A 21,335-nucleotide genomic window follows, 5' to 3' on the forward strand; every position below is an offset into this window, starting at 1 on the left:
AACAAAAATGTCAAAAGGTGGACCCCACCCAAAAAATGTCAGCGGTCCTAAACCAAGGCACGAGATAATCCTCGACCCAACTAAAGGTTGTCGCTGGTGCCGTATGTAATCCAATAACCATCAGACGCCATCCGCGAGAGAAGGCTTTTAAGGACGCCAGTTTGGAATTTGCAGGACAGCATCAAACATGGGACATTGAAGGGTGGAAAAAAAATATCAGATTTTCTGATGGCTTCCAGCATGAATGGCATGACAGGAAGATCCCACAGTGGCACAGTGGAGGGGACGCCATCATGATCTGGGATAAATGAAGCAATGGAGCTTCATGTTGTGCAGGGGTGTCAAATGGCGGATGGCTATGTGGAGATGATGCAGGTCACAAAGGACTTCTTCCCAAAGGGATCACCTCACTCTTTTGGACCTTCAATTGAGAACATTTGGGGGTGGATGGCAAGGGAAGTTAACAAAAATCGGTCTTCACCACCTGGAGCGACGTTCCGATTCGACTTCCGGTCTAGTATCTGAGGTGATTAACAAGAATGGCGCAGCTACTCATTACCGACTCCCATTTTTTTTTTTGCATTTTGAAGCTCGACTTAGAACCTCCTTAAGATCCAACACTGCAAAATCTGGTCTTAATACTTTGATCAGGAGTCCGGATGTATAAATATATATTTTTTATAGCTTATTATTCCAGTATATTTGCGTCCACATCTCTGTAAATGGGGTGTGTCCTTCTTAATGATTTTTTCCTGTCTGCCCCTTCCTCCTCCTCCTCTTCCTCCGTCGTGTGGAATTATTAATGCACAGTAGGACACACCGCCATTTGAATATTTCATAAATGCATGTAGTAATCTCCCTGTAATCGCCTTGCTAACTGGCCGCTAGGAACGGGTGTATGTGCAGGCGGACAGTGCAGAGACATCACCCAAGAAAACAACCCAAAAATCCCCCCCCCCCCAGCCTTAAATCCTCCCCGCTCAAGCAGCTGTAATTCATGACACGCGCCATACATCAAGTGCATAAGATAGCATTATGGGCAGCGGGATGAAAAGGGTATTTGCAACATTAGTTCCCCTCGTCCTGCGAGGGACGTGATTAAATGATTAATGAAATACCCCCCCCTTCTTTTTTTCTTTTTTTTTTTTTTTTTGCATGTGCATCCTGAAACAGCAATTAGGCGTACGGGTGCAGAAATACTCCCTCATGCATCCTTTTATTCCCCCCCAAATGCTACCTTAGTGGAATTAAGTGATAGCAATGGACTATTTGTGTGTAAATGATCAGCGTGCAAGCTAACCTATAATTACTGCACGCAATAAAGTGGCAGCTTTGGCATTTCACTAGCATCCCTCCTCAAAGCTTGGCTTTGTGAGTTTGTCACCGATGATCATGCGGGTAGAGGCTCATTACCCGCCGCTACAAACCCCCTCCTTTTTTTTTTTTTTTTTAAGGCCGCCATATTTGTGCGTGTGCCTTACTTAGGGATTAAAGGTCTGTCTTGATGGCGCTTTTGTGTTCTACAATGGAGACAAAACCCCCTCATTGACTGTTGGAGCTGTCTGGCTGTCTCTTTCCTCTAATGAGGCAAGTTGCCGGAGATGCTTTTGTGTGTCAAAATGTTGCCCGGTGTTAAATTGCGCGCATTCTTTTGCAATGCGCTGAGCTAGCTCCTTTTTAAAACTGGCGCCCGGGACCTATTGTCATGTTAAACGCCGCCATGTTAGTTCTAATTAGCTTGTTTCACAGCGGAACAATACTTCTAGATAACGCCCCTAGTATGATGCTAAGGGTGTAACGCCGTGTCTTTGGTACGTACCTCGGTTTCAAGGTCACCATCACTCTCGGACGCTCTATTCCGAATACGGTAATCCCACTTTCAGTTTGGCGTCTTTAATGTATGAACTAATAAATCATCAGTTTTGTGGTTGAATAAGACCTAGCATATTCATAAATATGCATTTTTAAGTAAAAATGACGCATTTTCATGCATAAAAAAGTATAAATGAACTACATTGCAAACTTAAGGCCTTCAGAAGATGCATTCAAAGATACACATGGGTCACTAAATGTCAGTAGTGTTAGTATAATGTCCAGTGAGATACACAAGCACCAGACTTTTGTTCTGGGTTTGAATTGTCTCACAACAGGCACAATAATCCCGAACATGGGCTACCGTCATCCACACCGAGCTAAAACGTCACTTCCTGTCTGCTCCCCCAACAGCAGAACACATTTATAAGCAAAACACAGCTTATTGTTTTTCTTATTTTTTCCACTATATATTTTGTAATATGAGTGTAAGGTTCTGTCCACACAGGAACACTCCTGGATTTTTGTTGGCGGTACCAAAACATTGTACCAGATTAGTATACAGCTGACTATAGGGGTGTTATTCCATGTCTAGAGGACTCTAATCATTTTAAATGACGTACCAATACACTGCAAAATTATGAGTTATGTGTACTGACGTGTTAAAGAGTGTTGATTTCCAACTGTCTGTGAACATGACATGAGGGCTAAGTTTGCTAATGTTGTTTTGGCGTGGTTCGGCCGAGAGTAGCCTGCTTTGTTTTTGCAATAAAGACATTGTTGCTCGGCCATCTATTCGTCATCCTTACAATATCCTAGTAGACGTTACGATATGAAGTATGAGGCAGTACGGTTCAGGTGGAGTGCACGTCTATCAAGCTGAAGGTTGCTGGTTCGATCTTCTGTCTTCCCGCATGTCTCATGTTAAAATGATTTTTTATGAAATTATAAGAGCACATATGCAACCCTGGAACGCCATAACTTTTAGTTCCACCCCTAATATGAACTTATTGTGCGTTCATTCGCAGGCACCTAAACAACGAGCACGCCCTGGATGATCGGAGCACAGCCCAATGTCGGGTCCAGATGCAGGTGGTCCAGCAGCTGGAAATCCAAGTAAGTTTCTCCACTTTTTGCCGACTAATTCCTCAAACGAGGCCAGGTCTCCCACACGAGCATCAGGACCTGCTGAATTCAACAAAGCCACTAAACAATAGGATCCTCAGGCCTGACAGCCAAAGCCATTATGGCTCCTTTAATTGAATTAAGCGTGCGCTTTATTTTCCCTGGCTTTCTCTTTCCAATTAATAGCGAGCGCGTCTCTCCCTGCCTGCCGTGTTAATTAACTGCACTTTGCACCTGAAGAAAGCTCAAAAGGAGGGAACTATTTTCAGTAGGTGGAGCGTGACCTTATTAAGAAGTCATGCTGGCGAGATAATGAGAGCGCTGATTGAGCGACATTCGTGCTCGGCGCTGACGACATCTGCTCGTCTTCCGAAACAAATATATTCATACAGTATATACACCGAGTGGAATAATCCTCACATTTCCTCATACGAGTGTTTTTATGACTGTACTGTATATCTCAATAGAAACGACTCGTAGAGGAGTCAGTGTACAGCTTGCATTGCAGTCTACATTGAAAATGACTTGTGGAGCAAGGTCATTTGTGGTGGCAGCATCTGGCGCTACATGAGTGCTGCCAGTGCAGGAGGAGCTGCATGGAAAACATGAATTCCAACATGTACTGTGACACTGTGAAGCAGAAATTGAGCATCTCGTCAGTCTTCCGACATGATAAGGAGCCCAAACACACCTGCAAGATGATCAAATGTCTTCTACAAGTCTCTGGGGCTGCACGAGTGCTGCCGCTGCAGAAGGAGCTGCAGTTCACAGAGTGAAAACATGAGTTCCAACATGTGCTGTGACAACATTTGTCAGTTTTTCAACATGATAAGGAGTCCAAACACACCGGCAAGATGATCAAGGGTCTTCTGCAAATGTCTGGGGATACATGAGCGCTGCCAGTGCAGGAGCTGTGGTTCAATGATGGAAAACACAAATTCCAACATGTACTGTGACACTGTGAAGCACAAATTGAGCATCTCCTCAGTCTTCCGACATGATAAGGAGCCCAAACACACCTGCAAGATGATCAAATGTCTTCTGGGGCTGCACGAGTACTGCCGCTGCAGAAGGAGCTGCGGTTCACCGAGTGAAAACATGAGTTCCAACATGATAAGGCATCCAAACACACCAGCAACATGATCAAGAACATTCTACAATTGTGGAGAAAGATGGTGGTGGCAGCATCTGGGGCTGCATGAGTGCTGCCGGTACTGTAGGATCTGCTGTTTAAATGAAGGAAAACTTGAATTCCGATCTGGGAATCTTGAGGCGTACTCGCCGTGCACTGACTACTCTAAAGTGTATTCATTTCTATCGTTTCATCCCCTGAGAGGATGCAGTATCCTGCAATAAAAATGCTTGAACACGGATTGGGAATGCAGGGAATTATGTTATTAGTTTATTGACTTTGGAGTTGTGTTTTCCTGCGAGAAGCAAGAGCTCTGTGACCAATTACCCTTCCTTTCCCTTTCCTGTGGAGCCTTCACTTGTAATGAGGGCTGTGTTTCTCTTCCCCACGTGTTTATTAAGCGCGCTCCCTGTCACCGAATGAGATTGATGATAGGCTGGACCGTAGAGGCGGGGTCCGTCCCACGTCCATGTGCAGAAGGACCCCCTTCACCTCTCGGCAGCTGCCGTCCTACTCATTTGCGGCCTCGCTGCCTCGTTACCGTCGGTGCCTCGCTGACCTAAATTCTACTACGGACAAAAAGATGAAATGCTATTTGTTTTGTTTTTTTTTTTGTTTTTTTTTTTTTTGCTCGGCCTCTCCAGTGTTAATTTACTCTTCTTCTCCCCTGTTGTAGCTTTCCAAAGAACGCGAACGTCTCCAGGCCATGATGACCCACTTGCACATGCGGCCCTCCGAACCCAAGTCATCTCCCAAACCAGTGAGTGCATATTGCTCCTACTGTAAACACCAAGGTGAAATAGGCTTTGTGTCTGTTTGGAAGTGTATTAGATGGTGAACGATGTCTTTAAGGGGGGGGGGGGTCATTTCTTTGTGATGGCTATAATGGCCAAAACAACCTGTTGGCGGCCTGATAGCGCTGCTAGCACGGACTGAAGTGTCATTTTAGCAACAAATTACAGCTCAGAGGGTGATACTGAATGTTGATATAAACACACTACAATTGCTGCTAAAATGGATCGCAAAAAAAGACGATAAATGGAACTTTATTCTTCTAAATATTTTTTTTTGGGGGGGTAATGGTTATATTTATTTTGAACTGAAGTCCATTTTCTTGTATGATTTCCTCCTGAATCCAACATGTGGAGTCATAGTGTGCTGCGCCACGTGTCTTCTCATCTACCGTACCCCCCCCTCTCCCCGCCGAACCCCCCCACACAGCTGTGTGTTTCCTCTAACAAGGCTTGTGGAGAGGAGCCAGCCCATCTCCGCTAATTACCAGCGCCAAATTGTATCATAGCATTTCTAATTAGAGCACGCTGTTCCAGATTAGCCAACGATCAGCCTCCGTGTTATCGGGGGGGCCCCATCTCGCTTTATCTCTCTATTTATCACCGCCTCACTCCTTAACAGACACTGGCGATACATGCAAAGTGAGCTCTACTTTTTCCCAACTTGATTACATTAAGACAGAGTGACACGCAGTTACTTCGTATGTCAGTCACTGAAAAAGCATGAGGCCCGCTCGCTGCGCTAATTGTCCATCTTTTCCTCCACTTTCTGTCCTCCAAATCTCCAGCCGACTGGAAAAACGCCTAACTGACCTTTCAGACGCGCCGCTAATTCCAGCCGGCGAATGGTAATGACATCGTTACATATTCAAACTGAATTGCCTTAATTGTGAGTCGACAAGCGGGTTTGCACGCCTTGGAGTTTGGAATTGACTTGGAGGGTGGTTGCGTTGATAAATAGGATAAAAATGTCAACTTTCAACCAGTCTGGGTAGATGTCGGGGCCTTTCAGATGATAATTACGAGCCCTCTTGGCTGTAATGAGGTGCTCCAAACAGGGCAGAGATAAAGCACACAAGTTAAGGAGACATTAAGTCGGTTGAGTGTGGTTGCAATGACTAAAATGCTGCTTTTAAAGCAACATTATGTAACCACCCGACCTTCAAATAACCGCATCAAAATCGTTTGGATGCTACACCGGATGTAAATCGTATCGATTTCGATGCTAAGCCGACCCTGCGTAACTTACTTTGTCCATCTGCAACGTTAGTGGACCAGCCAGGACACCTTTCATGCTAGCACCCACGCATTGTCCATACGTGATTGTTTATTTATACTGGACACAGCTGTAGGGGGAGCCGGGACGCAAAACAGCTCAACGGGAACTCTTTACTGCTACTTTACGATGAAAAATTCGAATAATCAAAACGAGGCAATGCTATTAGCTGCTTGTTTGTTTTAAAAAAAAAAGCACATTCTCGTGAATCCCAATAAATTCTTGTGAACATAACATTCTTGTGACTGATTATTTATGTGAGAATGGTGCTTTCTAAACAAAAATATGTAAAATTTCTAGTAAGTACTGCATATTTTTTGCACAGAATCGGCAAAATCATACTAACATTCTTGTGAAAATAAGCTAACCCTAAGAATACGTAAAATTTCTACAATTTTTTTTGTATGTTTTTTTTTTCCCACAGAATCCCACTATTTCCAATAATTACACTGGGCGTCACAAAACCTGACAAAATTTGTCGCTGAGAAAATATAAATGAATTAATTAATTTAAAGAAAATTGTATATATATATATATATATATATATATATTTCCCGTTTTCCCTCGTCCCAGAGTGTTTCCAAAGATATTGCGTATTTGTTGCACAGAATCCTCCTAAGATCTTCTGAAAATAACGCCTCTAAACAGGTTTTGGGGGGTAGAAATTCTTCAAATTTTTTGCACAGAATCTTACAAAATTCTCATTAGACAGGCGCTTTATAATGCTTTTGAAGTAAGCCAGAGAATATGTCAAAATCCTACTAATTACTGCTTTTTTGGGGGGGGGAGGGGGGTACAATGACCTCCACACTTCCCTCAAGTAACCCTAAAAATCTTTATTATTAAAGTTTTTTAATAATTACAGCATATTTTTGGTACAAAATCCTGCCAAGTTCTTGTGAAAACACTTTTAAGGGGCCCTAAAAGTGGGTCAAATTTCTCTACTAAATTGTGCACATTTAAATCCTTGCAAGAATGATGAAGTAACCCTAAGAGATTACTGCACATTTTTGCACAAAATCCTACAAAATTCCTGTGTGAATGGCAATTTTTAATGCTTTTTAGGTAAACCAGAAAATATGTCAAGATCCTACTAATTACTGCTTTTTCTGCACAAAATCCTGTTAAGTTCTTGTTAAAATATTGCTTGACACTTTTAAGTAACCCTAAAAATGTGTCAAATTCCTACTAAACTCTAGACATTTTTGCCCTGATTCCTCTTAAATCCTTGCAAGAATGATGAAGTAACCCTAACAGATTACTGCACATTTTTGTACAAAATCCTACAAAATTCCTGTGTGAATGTTAATTTTTCAATGCTTTTTAAGAGAACCAGAAAATATGTCAAAATCTTACCAATTACTGTTTTTTCTGTACAAAATCCTACTAAGTTCTTGTTAAAATATCGCTTGACACTTTTAAGTAACCCTGAAAATATGTCAAATTCTTACTAAACTCTGCACATTTTTGCCCGGATTCCTCTTAAATCCTTGCAAGAATGATGAAGTAACCCTAACAGATTACTGCACATTTTTGTACAAAATCCTACAAAATTCCTGTGTGAATGGCAATTTTTAATGCTTTCTAGGTAAACCAGAAAATATGTAAAAATCCTACCATTTACTGCTTTTTCTGTACAAAATCTTACTAAGTTCTTGTTAAAATATTGCTTGACACTTACCCTAAAAATTTGTCAAATTCCCACTAAACTCTGCACATTTTTGCCCGGATTCCTCTTAAATCCTTGCAAGAATGATGAAGTAACCCTAATAGATTACTGCACATTTTTGTACAAAATCCTACAAAATTCCTGTGTGAATGTTCATTTTTTAATGCTTTCTGAGAGAACCAGAAAATATGTAAAAATCCTACCAATTACTGTTTCTTCTGTACAAAATCCTACTAAGTTCTTGTTAAAATATCGCTTGACACTTTTAAGTAACCCTGAAAATATGTCAAATTCTTACTAAAATCTGCACATTTTAGCCTGGATTCCTCTTAAATCCTTGCAAGAATTACTTTCAACAACAACTATCTCTTTTCTTCGCAGCTCAACTTGGTGTCCAGCGTCACCATGTCTAAGAATCTTCCCTCTGCGTCCCCGCCTAACTTACCGCAGACGCCCACCACCCCCACGGCACCCATCACCCCCATGGCGGCTATGCCCCAGGTCCCGTCGGTGCTGGGCGGAGCCAACGTGCCCAGCATGGGAGCCATGCGGCGACGCCACACGGACAAATACTCCATGCCGCTGTCGTCGGGTAAGAACAACTACGCAGCACACACTTTAGTAAATAGTCTTCTCTGTGATGGTGCGCTTTAATAATACACACACTCCATGTTTAATCACTTTCTATGTAAATAGACAAGAAAGAGGGCATAAATATTACAGGAGTGTTAATTAAGTTCAAATAATGGCCGAGTAAATATCATATTTATTGCATTAGGACGTTGCACATATGACTTTTTGCATTTTAAATGCTCTGCCTTTTGATGTTTATATTTACCGTCTGTGTTTAGCGCCCAGTTGCATCAATTATTCAGCTCGGGCCTAACGAACTGCACGGATCTCATTTTATGGATTTATTAGTGTTTAAGATCTCTCGCGAGAGACATTAATTAAAAATGCATTTTGTTAGACATGGAAAATGCTCATTTGATGCACCCCTCCCCACTCCCTCTCTCTCTCTGTGTCTCTCCCTCCCTCACCCCCTCCCCACCCCAACCCCCCCCCCCTTTTAATTTGATCAAACCTTGACTGAATGCCATACCTGGAGGAGTAAAAATGTACCAATTATTTCAGGTGGTGACACAGTATTTATTTTTCCAGAGATCGCCCCAAACTACGAGTTTTATAAGAACGCGGATGTCAGACCGCCGTTTACTTATGCAACCCTCATAAGACAGGTGAGTGGGAAGGAAAATGTGTGTGCGTGTGGGGGGAGGAGTCAGCAAAGCGTGATTTGATGTCATCTCATTCCAGGCTATCATGGACTCGGCCGACATGCAGTTAACGCTTAATGAAATCTACAGCTGGTTCACGCGCACGTTCGCCTACTTCCGACGCAACGCCGCCACCTGGAAGGTTTGGAAACAACACACTTTCAGACACTATTTTATCCCCCCCCCCCCCCCCCCCCCCCCCGTCACCCCCACTTCTGTATAAACGCCACAGAAATGAATAACGTGGCGTGGAGAGGGCTCTAATTATACAGCAGCCACTCCATCATCAGCACCTTTTGTTGGGTGAGACACCCCCTCCCCCCTCCGACCCTCCCTCGCTCCTCAAGCTCCCTTTGCATATCATTGATTAATTAGGAAGAAAGATGGCCGTCAAGCAGGGAGAAAGCGAGCGAGGGAGGGATGGAGGTGGAGTTGGAGGTCAAAGATGCATACAAACACAAGCTAGAATGGATCTGTCATGGCGGAGGAAGTCTTTATTTACCGCCACAATGACTAGCGTCTGTTCAAATGCTGTCCGAACAGCCTCTATTCTTCTTATTTTGTAGATAATGTCACTTCATGACATCACAAATCGCCAAAATGAATGAAAACAGTCAAAGATCCTCTATTTGACAACGAATCATGGTTCATTTGTATGCTTCTGTTTCCGGCGCTATAAGCGAGGTCATCCGTTTAAGCGTTAACGTGACGCCCCGTCCTTTGATTAATGGAGAGAATTTGTTTGGAGAAAAAGGAAAGTAATGTTTAATATCTGCTCCCCCCCTCCTCCGCCACCCCACCCCCACTACCATCCTCCATCCCTCTTTTCTTCTTCATGCAGAAGCTTATTAGTTCTAACTATATAGCATGCATAATAAAACTGCTCATTTGCTCATTAATATTAAAATTATCATATTCACAGCCATGGGCATTAAGATCAATCACATCCAGGGATTTTCAGGTCAGATGCGAGATCTGCTTATGAGTTTTTTTTTTGTTTTTTTTAACATGCTGAATCCCCTTCGTGGCGACAGAGCAGTACACAGCAAGTTAATGCAGAAATATTAAAGTGTATTATTTAATGCATGTAATGCATATAGTTTGTAATTAAATCAAATATGGCGTTGATGCGAAGGTTGAGATGAAGACACACACACACATTCACACACTCGCTGTGACACCTCTGTCTTTTTACATATTTCAAAAGACATGTCCATTAAGAGCAGAGAGGGTTCCTGACATCACCATTATCAAGACCTTCAGCACCATAAGCCATTCGCTATGCTGATTACCTCCTTTTAGTCCACTTACTCTGATTGATATGTACTGTGTGCCGGACTTGCAAGAGCGTTTACTCTCCCCCCCTTTTTTTTCTTTTTTTGCTAATTAAATCAACGGTGCATGAATGTGCTTCCTGTGACCTGTACGTCTTTTTCTGTCTTTCTTTCCCCAGAACGCTGTGCGCCACAACCTCAGCCTGCACAAGTGCTTTGTGCGCGTGGAGAACGTGAAAGGCGCCGTGTGGACGGTGGATGAGGTGGAGTACCAGAAACGCCGGTCGCAGAAGATCACAGGGTACGAATATGAAGTTGACAAAATGGCTTCTTTTTTTTATTTTACCCATAAAGCATTTGATTTTTATGATCTTATTTTGTTTCTAATGTAAATGCAGGGTCATCTTTACTTCACCACATGTATAATAAAACCATCAATTAAAACGCAGGCTCGTCAAAGATCCTCAAAATGACAGGAGTGCTCGATATTTTAAGCATTTACCGCTCGTCAGAGATCTTCTATATTTCAGCAGTTATGTTGTTTTTAGGGACCTATCTCGCCAAAGATCCTCCACAAGAGTGATCCATCATCTTTAAGGATGACAAAAGACACAGTCAAAGATATGACAGGAGTGATATGCCCCAGTCAAAGATCCTCTATATGGCAGGAGTGATCTGCCACAATCAAAGATCATTTATATGACAGGAGTGATCTGCCACAATCAAAGATCATTTATATGACTGGCGTGATCTGCCACAGTAAAATATCCTCTATATGACAGGAGTGATCTGCCACAGTCAAAGATCATTTATATTTCAGGAGTGACCTGCCACAGCCTAAGATCATTTATATCACAGGAGTGATCTACCACAGTCAAAGATTATTTATATGACAGGAGTGATCTACCGCAATCAAAGATCACTTATATGACAGGAGTGATCTGCCGCAATCAAAGATCATCTATATGACAGGAGTGATCTGCCACAGTCAGAGATCCTCTATATGACAGGAGTGATCTGCCACAATCAAAGATCATTTATATGACAGGAGTGATCTGCCACAGTAAAATATCCTCTATTGCCAGAGGTGATCAGCCACAGTCAAAGATCCTCTATATGACAGGAGTGATCTGCCACAATCAAAGATCATTTATATGACAGGAGTGATATGCCACAGTCAAAGATCCTCTACATGCCAGAGGTGATCAGCCACAGTCAAAGTACATCTCTATGAAAGGAGTGATCTGCTACAGTCAAAGATCCTCTATATGACAGGAGTGATCTGCCACAGTCAAAGATCCTCTCCATGACAGGAGTGATCTGCCGTCTTTAAGGACAGTCGACAAAAACCACAATCAAAGATCCTGTATATAACAGGAGCACACTGTTGTTTTCAATGACCTACTGCTCGTCTAAGATCCTCGAGCCATGTTCAGGGCCCCACCTAGTCAAAGATCCTCCACCATATATGACAGAACCCCTATGCTGTTTTTAATCAATGAGGAACTGTGGACATGTTGTCCGAGTCCCAGTACTTTTGTATATCTAGCTGCTTTAGGTCTATGTTATCATGCTGTTATTGGACCATTGTTGACGTCTCCGCCCTTTCTTTTCCACCCTTCCAGAAGCCCGTCACTCGTCAAGAACCTGCCCTCCAGTCTGGGCTACGGCTCTGCACTAAACGCCAGCCTCCAGGTAGGAAGCCAAAGGAAGACATGAGCTCCGTGGTCCCCTCAGATTGATAGGAGCATGTGCAAATGCGAGGGGCATGGACATTAATATTTATCCAGGCTGTCATAAATGATTTGGCTTCATTGTGTATACGCCAGCCAGGCTCATGGCAAAAAAAAAAACTTAAAAATTTAATGTCGGCATATAACTTTAATGCTCGGCAGGCCAAAGTGTCCGAGAGTTTTTATGATTTGGAGATAAAGTTTTCAAGGGGACCGGGTCTTCCGTTGGCCCCTCTAACTTCTGTTCTCCTTGTAGGCCGCTCTAGCAGAAACCACCCTCCCTCTACTGGGTACCCCCGGTCTCATGAACAGCTCGGGCCCCATGGGCGGCTGCCACGGCCTCCTGGGCGGTGACCCCTCCGGATTGATGGGCGGCAGTCCACCAGGGCTGCTTGGCGGCAGCCCGCCGGGACTCCTCGGCATCAGCCCTCCTGGTACGCTGAGTGGCAGCCCCCCTACCCTGTTGCAGTCCGCCCACGACGACCTCAACGGGTCCCTGGACCACCTGGACACCAACGGACACGGCAGCCCCGGGTACTCCCCACATGGGCACATGTAGGTTTTGCACTACACAAAACATATTGACCACAATGCAAGATATCATTTTCTAGGGTTTCTGTGTATGTGAGTGACAGGAAGAAAAGCTCAGACTCGCTTGCAGGGAAGTTGTTTGCCTGGACTTTCAATACAGACAATGCCAATTAAAACATGTCTTGTATTTGAACCAATACCAAAAAAAAAGCAAAATAATCAAAAATAATAATAAAATGTGACGTAAAAGTGTGTTTAAAAGACCCAAATTTGTGACCCAAATCACAAATTAAAGCAAGATTACTATGTCAGTTTCTGGCAAATGACTTTTCCACAAGCGAGTCGGAGCTTTTCTTCCTGTCACTCACATAAGTGACCATGATATTAAGCATTTAGTGGCTTATTTTGTCTTTAATTTTGTATGAAACTGTTTTTCCAAAGACAAGTCTTGAAAAAGAGTCACTATCTTATATGTGAGGTGGTCTTGTATTCAAAGTTTAGAGAGCTATGCATGCGATCCAACAAGCAAGTGCCATTAAACGAGTCACAGCTTTTCTCCCTGTCACTCACATACACCGGAACTCTACAAATTGTTTTTACTGATATTATTATTATTTTTTTAAAACAATCTAGCGATTGAAATGAAGAAGCACGTCACGCCAAATCACTTTTCCTCTAGACAAGCTTTTCTTCAAGTCGCTCACGCACAAAGAGACCATGAATTTTGGCCGTTTTTTATTTAATTTTGGAAACAAAAGGGTTAATTTTATATTGGGGTGGTTTCTACACTTAGACATGCAACACAACAGGCAAGTGTTGCCAAAGGAAAGCGAGTCAGAGTGTTTCTTCCTGGCACTTACATACACCGAAACTCTACAAATTGTTTTTCCTGATATTATTTTTTTTTAAACAATCTTGCAATTGAAATGAAGAATCAGGTCGCCCAAATCACTTTCCCCCCAGGCAAGCTTTTCTTCACGTCGCTCACGCATAAAGAGACCATGAATTTGTGGGTTATTTTATTTATTTTCGGAAACAAAAGGGTTGATCTTATATTGGGGTGGTTCCTACACTTGGTTCCTTGGTTCCTCCTACAAAGGAGTCAGAGTGTTTCTTCCTGGCACTCACATACATAGCTGAATTATTGTCTTAAGGAGCATTTTTCCAAAGAAAGGGGTCGTCTTATTTTCAGGGTGGAGTAAGAAAAAGTCAAGTCCAACTGCTCCTGAACACAACACAATATAATACGGTGCTAATGAAGACAAACCGAGGTGTATTGTGGGACATTTAATGTATGGCAGCCATGATGGAACCCTTTAAGAACAAATGTCTATGAAGGGGGGGCACAAGACCCTATACACAAGATTTTGACATTACCTTTAAGAAAAGTACAATGATTACACTCCTCTGTGTGTATGCTAACGGCCCCACCTCCTACCCACCGAGACAAAGAGACTGTCTGACTGCAAGCTTTTCTTCATGTCGCTCACGCACAAAGAGACTATGAATTTTGTGTTTTTTTTTATTTATTTTCGGAAACAAAAGGGTTAATCTTATATTGGGGTGGTTCCTACACTTAGACACGCAACACAACAGGCAAGTGTTGCCAAAGGAGTCAGAGCGTTTCTTCCTGGCACTCACATACATAGCTGAATTATTGTCTTAAGGAGCATTTTTCTAAAAAAAAAAAAAGTAAAGTCCAACTGCTCCTGAACACAACATAATATAATACGGCGCTAATGAAGACAACTGAGGTGTATTGTGTGGCATTTAATGTATGGCAGCCATGATGGAACCCTTTAAGAACAAATGTCTAACAAACAAGGCAATGAGGTCAAATCGGTGGCCCAAGTTTGCATTTTTCAAGCTGAAGTTGCCCATTGTTAAACAGCGCTGCTTCTTAAAGCAAACCCCTAAGGGTGTACATGAGTGTATTGCACACACACACACACACACACACGTAGTCGGCATGTCCCGAGGCCATCTAGTTCGCGGTTACGGCATGAACCTTGAAAGGCAAGGAGAAGGTTTGTCTAATTGTCAGAGCAGGGTATCCTCTCCTGAGAAAGGCCTTTAAAAGGTGATGTCCTATTTAGCGTAGCGCTACACGCCACTCCATTATTTAAAGACATCCCGGACCAAGACGCGTGTCGGGGAAAAAAAAAACACATTTCTTCCATTTTGAGGTCCTGGTGGTCGTATATAGGAGACGGAGGGACATGCATCTCGTGTCACGTGTCGAGAGAAAAGTACGAAAAAGTGCATCATCTTGTTATTAAAAGTTAAATAACATAAATGCCCGCTTAACACCCCATTTCAGAGAAAGGGGGGTAAACATGTATGAATGAAACAAGCGCACCCTTGTCCTCTTTAGACATACTCGGAAAGTGCATCTCCCGAACACAGGAAATAAGAAAACGACTTTTCTTGTTTTTCAATGTGAATAGCTTTCGGACATGAAGTGTCGTTTATTTATAAATGAGGAGCAAACGTGTTTACCGATAATGATGATGATATTATAAATCTAACCTCGCCTTGAGGTCGTGACATCGTAAAAAAAAATAACCTCGGGTTGAATGTGAGGCAATTAAACGAACAAAGGCCATGAGCCGGGGTTCACGTGGGCTTAAATATAAATATATAGTATAATTTACAGTATTTCAAGGTATGTACACCTTTTCAAATTCTCTCTAGCCGCCGCCCCCCCTCCTGAGAGGGGCAATGAGACGAGTCCTAATGTACTCCTGCTTGATAAGCCCCTCCTCCTGGAGAGTCTGCAGGGATTTTCGGATGCATCCGACGTGTCAGAAATAATTAGCTTTTGTCAGATTTATCATGGTGGCGCCAACCCCGCTCTGACTCCCCGGCCCTCAGATCACGTCGCGCACCAACCCCGCTCCCACTGCCGCGGTCGTCAGATCATGTTGTGCCTTGTTTGCGTGTGACAGCGTTATTCTTCTTGTTAGTCGGCGCCGACCCACGCCAACGCTTTACGCCGGCGAGATGCTGGTGCGTTTGGAGTTAAAAACATGCATCATGGTGTCCGAGGCAACTGCCAGGGCTGAAGTTGATTAATGGTAGACCCCCCCCACCACCACCACCACCATCCTCCTCTTGAGGAGGGACACGCGCACCCCCAACCCACCCGCCCACCCCCGCATATTAACGAGCGGCTGTGCTTTCTATTAACTAGATAAAAAAGCCTCTCCTCTGCCTTTGCTCCGGGGGGCTTAGGGATGAGAAATTCTCCATTATTTATCATGTGGCCTGTTTTTTTTACCCCCCCCCCCCCCCCCCTCGCTCCCCCCCTCCCTTTTCATGTATTTCAACCTGGTGTCATCAGTAAACTTTTAAATGCCAAACATGTCTGAGGCATCGCAGCCCATCGGCCGTGTTTTTCATGCTCTAACTTCCAGTCGACGCGAGGCATCATGTCAAATTAGCATCTGGCAAACAACGCGCCTGCTGGCTCCATAATGCATGGCACGCCGATCCCGTGTTTACAGTAACTCACCGGCCGCTCCACCTGCCTGCATTTTTATCTCTTTGTCTTCTTCAGGTGCATCTCGCTAAATAGGAATAGCTTTGAAAAATTCTTTTTACTCAGTGGTACATATATGTATATGTATAAGTACATATTTCACACTATGGAATATACTATATAATATATAGGGGGGTCACAAGATCCTATACACAAGATTTTAACATTACCTTTAAAAAAAATACAATGATTACACTCTGTGTGTATGCTAACGACCCCGCCTCCTACCCACTGAGACAAAGAGACTGTATGACTGCTCACACCGTTCCTGCCGTTGTTCTATGGAAGATATCACACGCGCAGAATCAAACCTCTTCCTGCACGTTTGGAGGTGACGGACACGTACGAACATATTGATGCAGCCGAGTTAATTATTCATTCATTTTCTACCGCTTATCCTCACAAGGGTTGCGGGGGTGCTGGAGCCTATCCCAGCTGTCTTTGGGCGAGAGGCGGGGTCCACCCTGGACTGGTGGCCAGCCAATCACAGGGCACATATAGACAAACAACCATTCACACTCACATTCATACCTATGTACAATTTGGAGTCGCCAATTAACCTAGCATGTTTTTGGAATGTGGGAGGAAACCGGAGTACCCGGAGAAAACCCACGCATGCACGGGGAGAACATGCAAACTCCACACAGAGATGGCCGAGGGTGGAATTGAACCCTGGTCTCTAGCTGTGAGGTCTGCGCGCTAACCACTCGCCCACCGTACCGCCCTGAGTTAATTAATTTAAAAAAATAAAAAAAAAACTAAATTAAAAAACAAGTGGTCAAAAAGTTGAATATTGCAAACTACAGGTACTCATGTACTCCTGGTACCTGCAGGACTGCAATCTATTTGTGGAGTAGAGTACTTGCATTATTGGCTGGGAATCAAAATGTTAGTTCCAAGCAAATAATATATTTGACACGACATGTCAGATTCTGGCGTTGCGTCTTTCTTTTTGTTGTTTTGTTTCATGGGGGGTCGGGGGGGTGCTTTCATGTCAGGTGACTCACTAAGTATAGTGACCCCTCAGTGACCCCTCCCCCTCCGTCGTCTTAATCTTTGACTGACCAGGTACAATGTTGTGTGTTTATGAGCAAGTGGCGGCAAATGTATTTGTGGTGGTCCAAATGTATTTGTGGTGGTCCAAATGTATTTGTGGCGGGCTGCAAAAACTTCCCAAGCCCTTAGTAACTCCTGTACCGTATTCCAATTCATTGAGATGCACCTTAGAGTAGTCTGTGTACAGCTGGTGTAGCAGTATAGCCTCACCATCCCATAAAAACAGCCACTAGTATCTATTGAGGCTGCACGAGTGCTGCCGTTCCAACATGTGTCATTGCTACATAAAGAGTGACTGCCAATGTGGTTGTGTCACAGGCCGCCCGTGCACGTGAAGGAGGAACCTCTAAACATGGACGACGACGACTGCCCCATGTCGCTGGTGACGACGGCCAATCACAGTCCAGAGCTGGACGACGACCGGGAGCTGGAGGAAGGGAACTTATCAGAAGACCTGGAGTGACTCTTAAGTGACTTTTTTTTTTTTTTTTTTTGCTATCCCTTCTGCCCAGACTTGGAAAAGCACTCCGACATCCGCCCACTCTCCTTTTGTTCCCCCCACTCCTTCCTCACCACTGGGACTATTTATTTAGCATGTTGGACGCAAAAAACTGATCCAAACTGATCCAAGATGGCCGCTACAGGATGATGGACTCACTGATGGATGAGTAGATGGACAAAAGGGAGGAAATAAATGCCGTCAAAACCAAAACACACATAAAAAAAAACAAAGAAAAGGACCACATTTTTTTGTCAATACCCACAGTAGTTTTTCGATGTCTAGAGACAATTGCTGGTTGGACTCATCGTTCATCCCCCTCCGCCCCCTCCCACACAACTGTAAATGCCATCCCCTCAATCGCAAAGAGTAAAACAAAAAAAAAAGTAAAGGAATAACGACACATGTCCTCCTCACGTCCATTTTGGGAAAAAAAGCTTTGTCTCCCTGCAAGCAGTCACAGGCAACAGCTAGAAACCAAAGCCTACACTAGCAAAGGCCAATAGCTTATGACTCAACACGAAGACGCCACTTTAAGCAAGACGACCAAGACAAACTACCTTCCAAGAACCTCTGGGATTGTTTCCTGTCCATGGAGATGTGTACCGACAAATTCTGCATACATACTTACATACATACATACATACATACAGTACTTACATAGATAGCTGCAGGCCAGAGAGGAGCTAAATGTCAAAGTGGATCATGACCAAAACAAAAAGTATTTGTGCAGAATCATCGTGTTGCTGTTGTTTGTTTTTCAACGCATCTTTTTTACGTTGTGGTTTTTTTTTTTTAATTTCAAACAAGCTGGTGAATATGTAAAGTTCTCAAAGGCACTGTCACAAACTGAAAACACCAAACATGACACAAATATCTAGCCAAGCCAAATAGTATTCCAGTGGAAATAAGAAGAATAATACTGCTAATGATGATAATAATTATAATGATATGAATAATAGTAATAATAATAATAGCCATGTCGGAAAGGTGAAAGGGAACCTTTTCTCTGCAGAAAAGTGTTGTTGCTTTAATTCACGGTCATTTCTGTTTTCGGGAAACCAAAGTTACACAAAATTCTGCCTCCTCTTGTGCGGCATGGATCAGACCGATAGCGCTCATGGGGATTTTTGTAGGATTTTCCACAAAAATGTAGGAAACCGAGGTCAGGATTCTTATGGAAACGATACATCCTAACCCAACTTCTTTTGTTCCAAAATGTCGGCCATATTTGTGGACTATTGCTTAACACGCCGGCGGCGTTTATGGCGCGACATACGTATGTCCCGTGTTTGTGTATTGTGCTTCAACATGTCCGCCATGTTTATGGAGTATCTGCATTGTTTGTGGAACATTTAGTCCACGTCGGCCATATTTGTGGCGCGTCCAGCAACATGTCCGCCATGTTTATGGAGTATCTGCATTGTTTGTGGAACATTTAGTCCACGTCGGCCATATTTGTGGAGCGTCCAGCAACATGTCTGCCATGTTTATGGAGTATCTGCATTGTTTGTAGAACATTTAGGCCATGTCGGCCATATTTGTGGAGCGCCCAGCAACATGTCCGCCATGTTTATGGAGTATTTAACAATGTGCCCGGCGTGATTGTGGAATACTTTGTCAACATGTCGGCCATTTTTGTGGACTGTGTTACAATATGTTTCCCATGTTTGTGTAAAAACATGTCGGCCATGATTGTGGAATACTTTCTGGACATGTCGGCCATTTTTGTGGACTGAACAACTTGTCTGTTGTAAGATATCCGCCCATTTTTTTTGCAACATGTCCACCATATTCTGTTACATCGGCCATGTTTGTGGAGTACTGGTATCGCTTTTGTATGATTTCCTACAAAATACTCATGAGATAATAGGACGTGAGCACGGTTTGTCATCTGCTAGCGTTTCGAAAGCGCGAAACCTGGCACGCCATCAAAGAGCCGCGACGCGTCGGCCTGCTAACAACCAAAGCGGAAAACACACCGCACAAGCTCGCCAAACAAGCATTTAGCTTTGAGAACCAACACGTGCTAGTTTTACATCAGGAGGGGGGGCCTGCTACTGAAAAGACTCAGTCGACGGAAGGACCGGTTTAATAATCGCACCAAATAAAAAACGGATGTGACGTCTTTAACACACACACAAAAAGGGGTCTCCCACTTGTTCCCAAAAAGAAAAACAAAAGGCTTTTTAAAAGCTTCTACCTCTCTGCACAACACGTTCCGAACAATTACGACAGATCCGACGTTTACATTCCTTGCGTCAAGATACGGAAGATTTGCATCGTAATCTAACCTTTGTAGAGTGATGATGTATAGATTACCTGTAAGGGAATATTGTGTTTTAAACATGCATGTCGAGAAAAAAAAAGAAAACCATTTGTTGGACAGAAGAAGAGAAAGTAAATAGAACGGAGGGGCGGTGACGGCCTAGCGATACGTATAACAATGCATCGGAATGCATTACCTCAGAGTTTGGGGAGGGTGAGCCACAGAATGCATATTACCTGTAGATTTGCATGGGTTTTGTATAAATTAAGTCAGAAAAAAAGTCTAAAATAGTTTGCTTGCACATAATACCAGAAAGACCTCCAGAAAACTTGCTCCTCCACTAGATTTTAGGATTGTCTGGATTTTCTGGGGTTCATTTTGTCTGTAATTTTGATAACTGTGCATACTTATGTAAAGGAAAAAAAACAAAAAAACAACAATGTTGGTGGACCCATACATTTACCAGACTTTTTTCTAAAAACCAGGAGGGAAAACTTTAATTCTGTGTTTCTTTTACCTGAATTTGTACCGTTTCACTCTCATGGCTCGCTAAAACTAGCAAACCTGCTTTTTTCTTGCATCTGCTTTGCGTAGCTGTAAGGCTTTAACCTAATGTGTGTATTTATTGCTTGTACCTCTGTGCATACTTTATGAAGCATTATGTCCGCCATGTATCCTTCTCCCAGAATTGGGATTGACTATGATCCGCCTGTGTATACAGTAAAACCGGGACTGTTTGTCATTGGTGAGAAAAAAAAAACATTTTCTTTCTGAGATTCAGCTACTTTTTTGATACTTTTCATGACTGTGTACTGTGTCTATATAAAAAGGTTCTCTGACGTTAGAAGGTCATGGTTGAGCATTGTAACATCATTATTTTCTGTATTTCATGGCATTTCACTGCTGAATAAAATAAAGGACCAAAAGTTGGAATTTAAAAAGCAACCTTTTACTACCTCCGGCATCACAGACTACTTTATTTATTTACCGCATTTATTTTTTATTCTACACAAGCATTCAAATCTACACTTTGATATCCCAGGGGCGTGTGCTTCAGAGACTAGGAGGGGCGTGGGGGGGGGGGGGGCAATTAAACATTAATGCACACGTGTTATAAGGCTTTGTTGCAGCTTCCAGCACCTCGGGTTGACGCTCTGTTGTAAGTTAAAGTTGGCAACTGAAAATGAAATAGGAATTTTTGATTTTTTTTTTTTTAGTCAGGATTGTAAGAAAATTTTTTTTTTTTTAATTTTTAAAAATTTACCACCAATTTTTTTATTGCATTTTTTTCTTCTGGAAAAAGAAACTATTAAAAAAAATTAAGAAATATTTTTGTCATTAAACGTTTAAACA

At 42.9% G+C, this 21,335-nt stretch overlaps 1 protein-coding gene across 7 annotated transcripts in view; it reads left to right on the top strand.

Moving 5' to 3' along the window:
• Window positions 1-20,945, top strand: part of foxp2 (forkhead box P2) — a 110,873-nt gene extending 89,928 nt beyond the window's left edge. For 6 of the 7 annotated variants that reach the window (XM_058077298.1, XM_058077302.1, XM_058077299.1 and 3 more), the window contains 9 exons: window positions 2,841-2,928; window positions 4,746-4,829; window positions 8,187-8,397; window positions 8,940-9,043; window positions 9,120-9,221; window positions 10,533-10,654; window positions 11,979-12,048; window positions 12,343-12,641; window positions 17,533-20,945. In XM_058077298.1, the coding sequence (XP_057933281.1) occupies window positions 2,841-2,928; window positions 4,746-4,829; window positions 8,187-8,397; window positions 8,940-9,043; window positions 9,120-9,221; window positions 10,533-10,654; window positions 11,979-12,048; window positions 12,343-12,641; window positions 17,533-17,677 (1,225 nt within the window). In that variant the 3' untranslated portion in view covers window positions 17,678-20,945. The remainder of the gene's footprint in view (window positions 1-2,840; window positions 2,929-4,745; window positions 4,830-8,186; window positions 8,398-8,939; window positions 9,044-9,119; window positions 9,222-10,532; window positions 10,655-11,978; window positions 12,049-12,342; window positions 12,642-17,532) is intronic. The other variant, XM_058077301.1, reaches the window with a different exon arrangement.
• Window positions 20,946-21,335: the final 390 nt, after the last annotated feature.

Source organism: Doryrhamphus excisus, chromosome 7 (assembly GCF_030265055.1).
Source record: "Doryrhamphus excisus isolate RoL2022-K1 chromosome 7, RoL_Dexc_1.0, whole genome shotgun sequence".
Lineage (NCBI taxonomy): Eukaryota > Metazoa > Chordata > Actinopteri > Syngnathiformes > Syngnathidae > Doryrhamphus > Doryrhamphus excisus.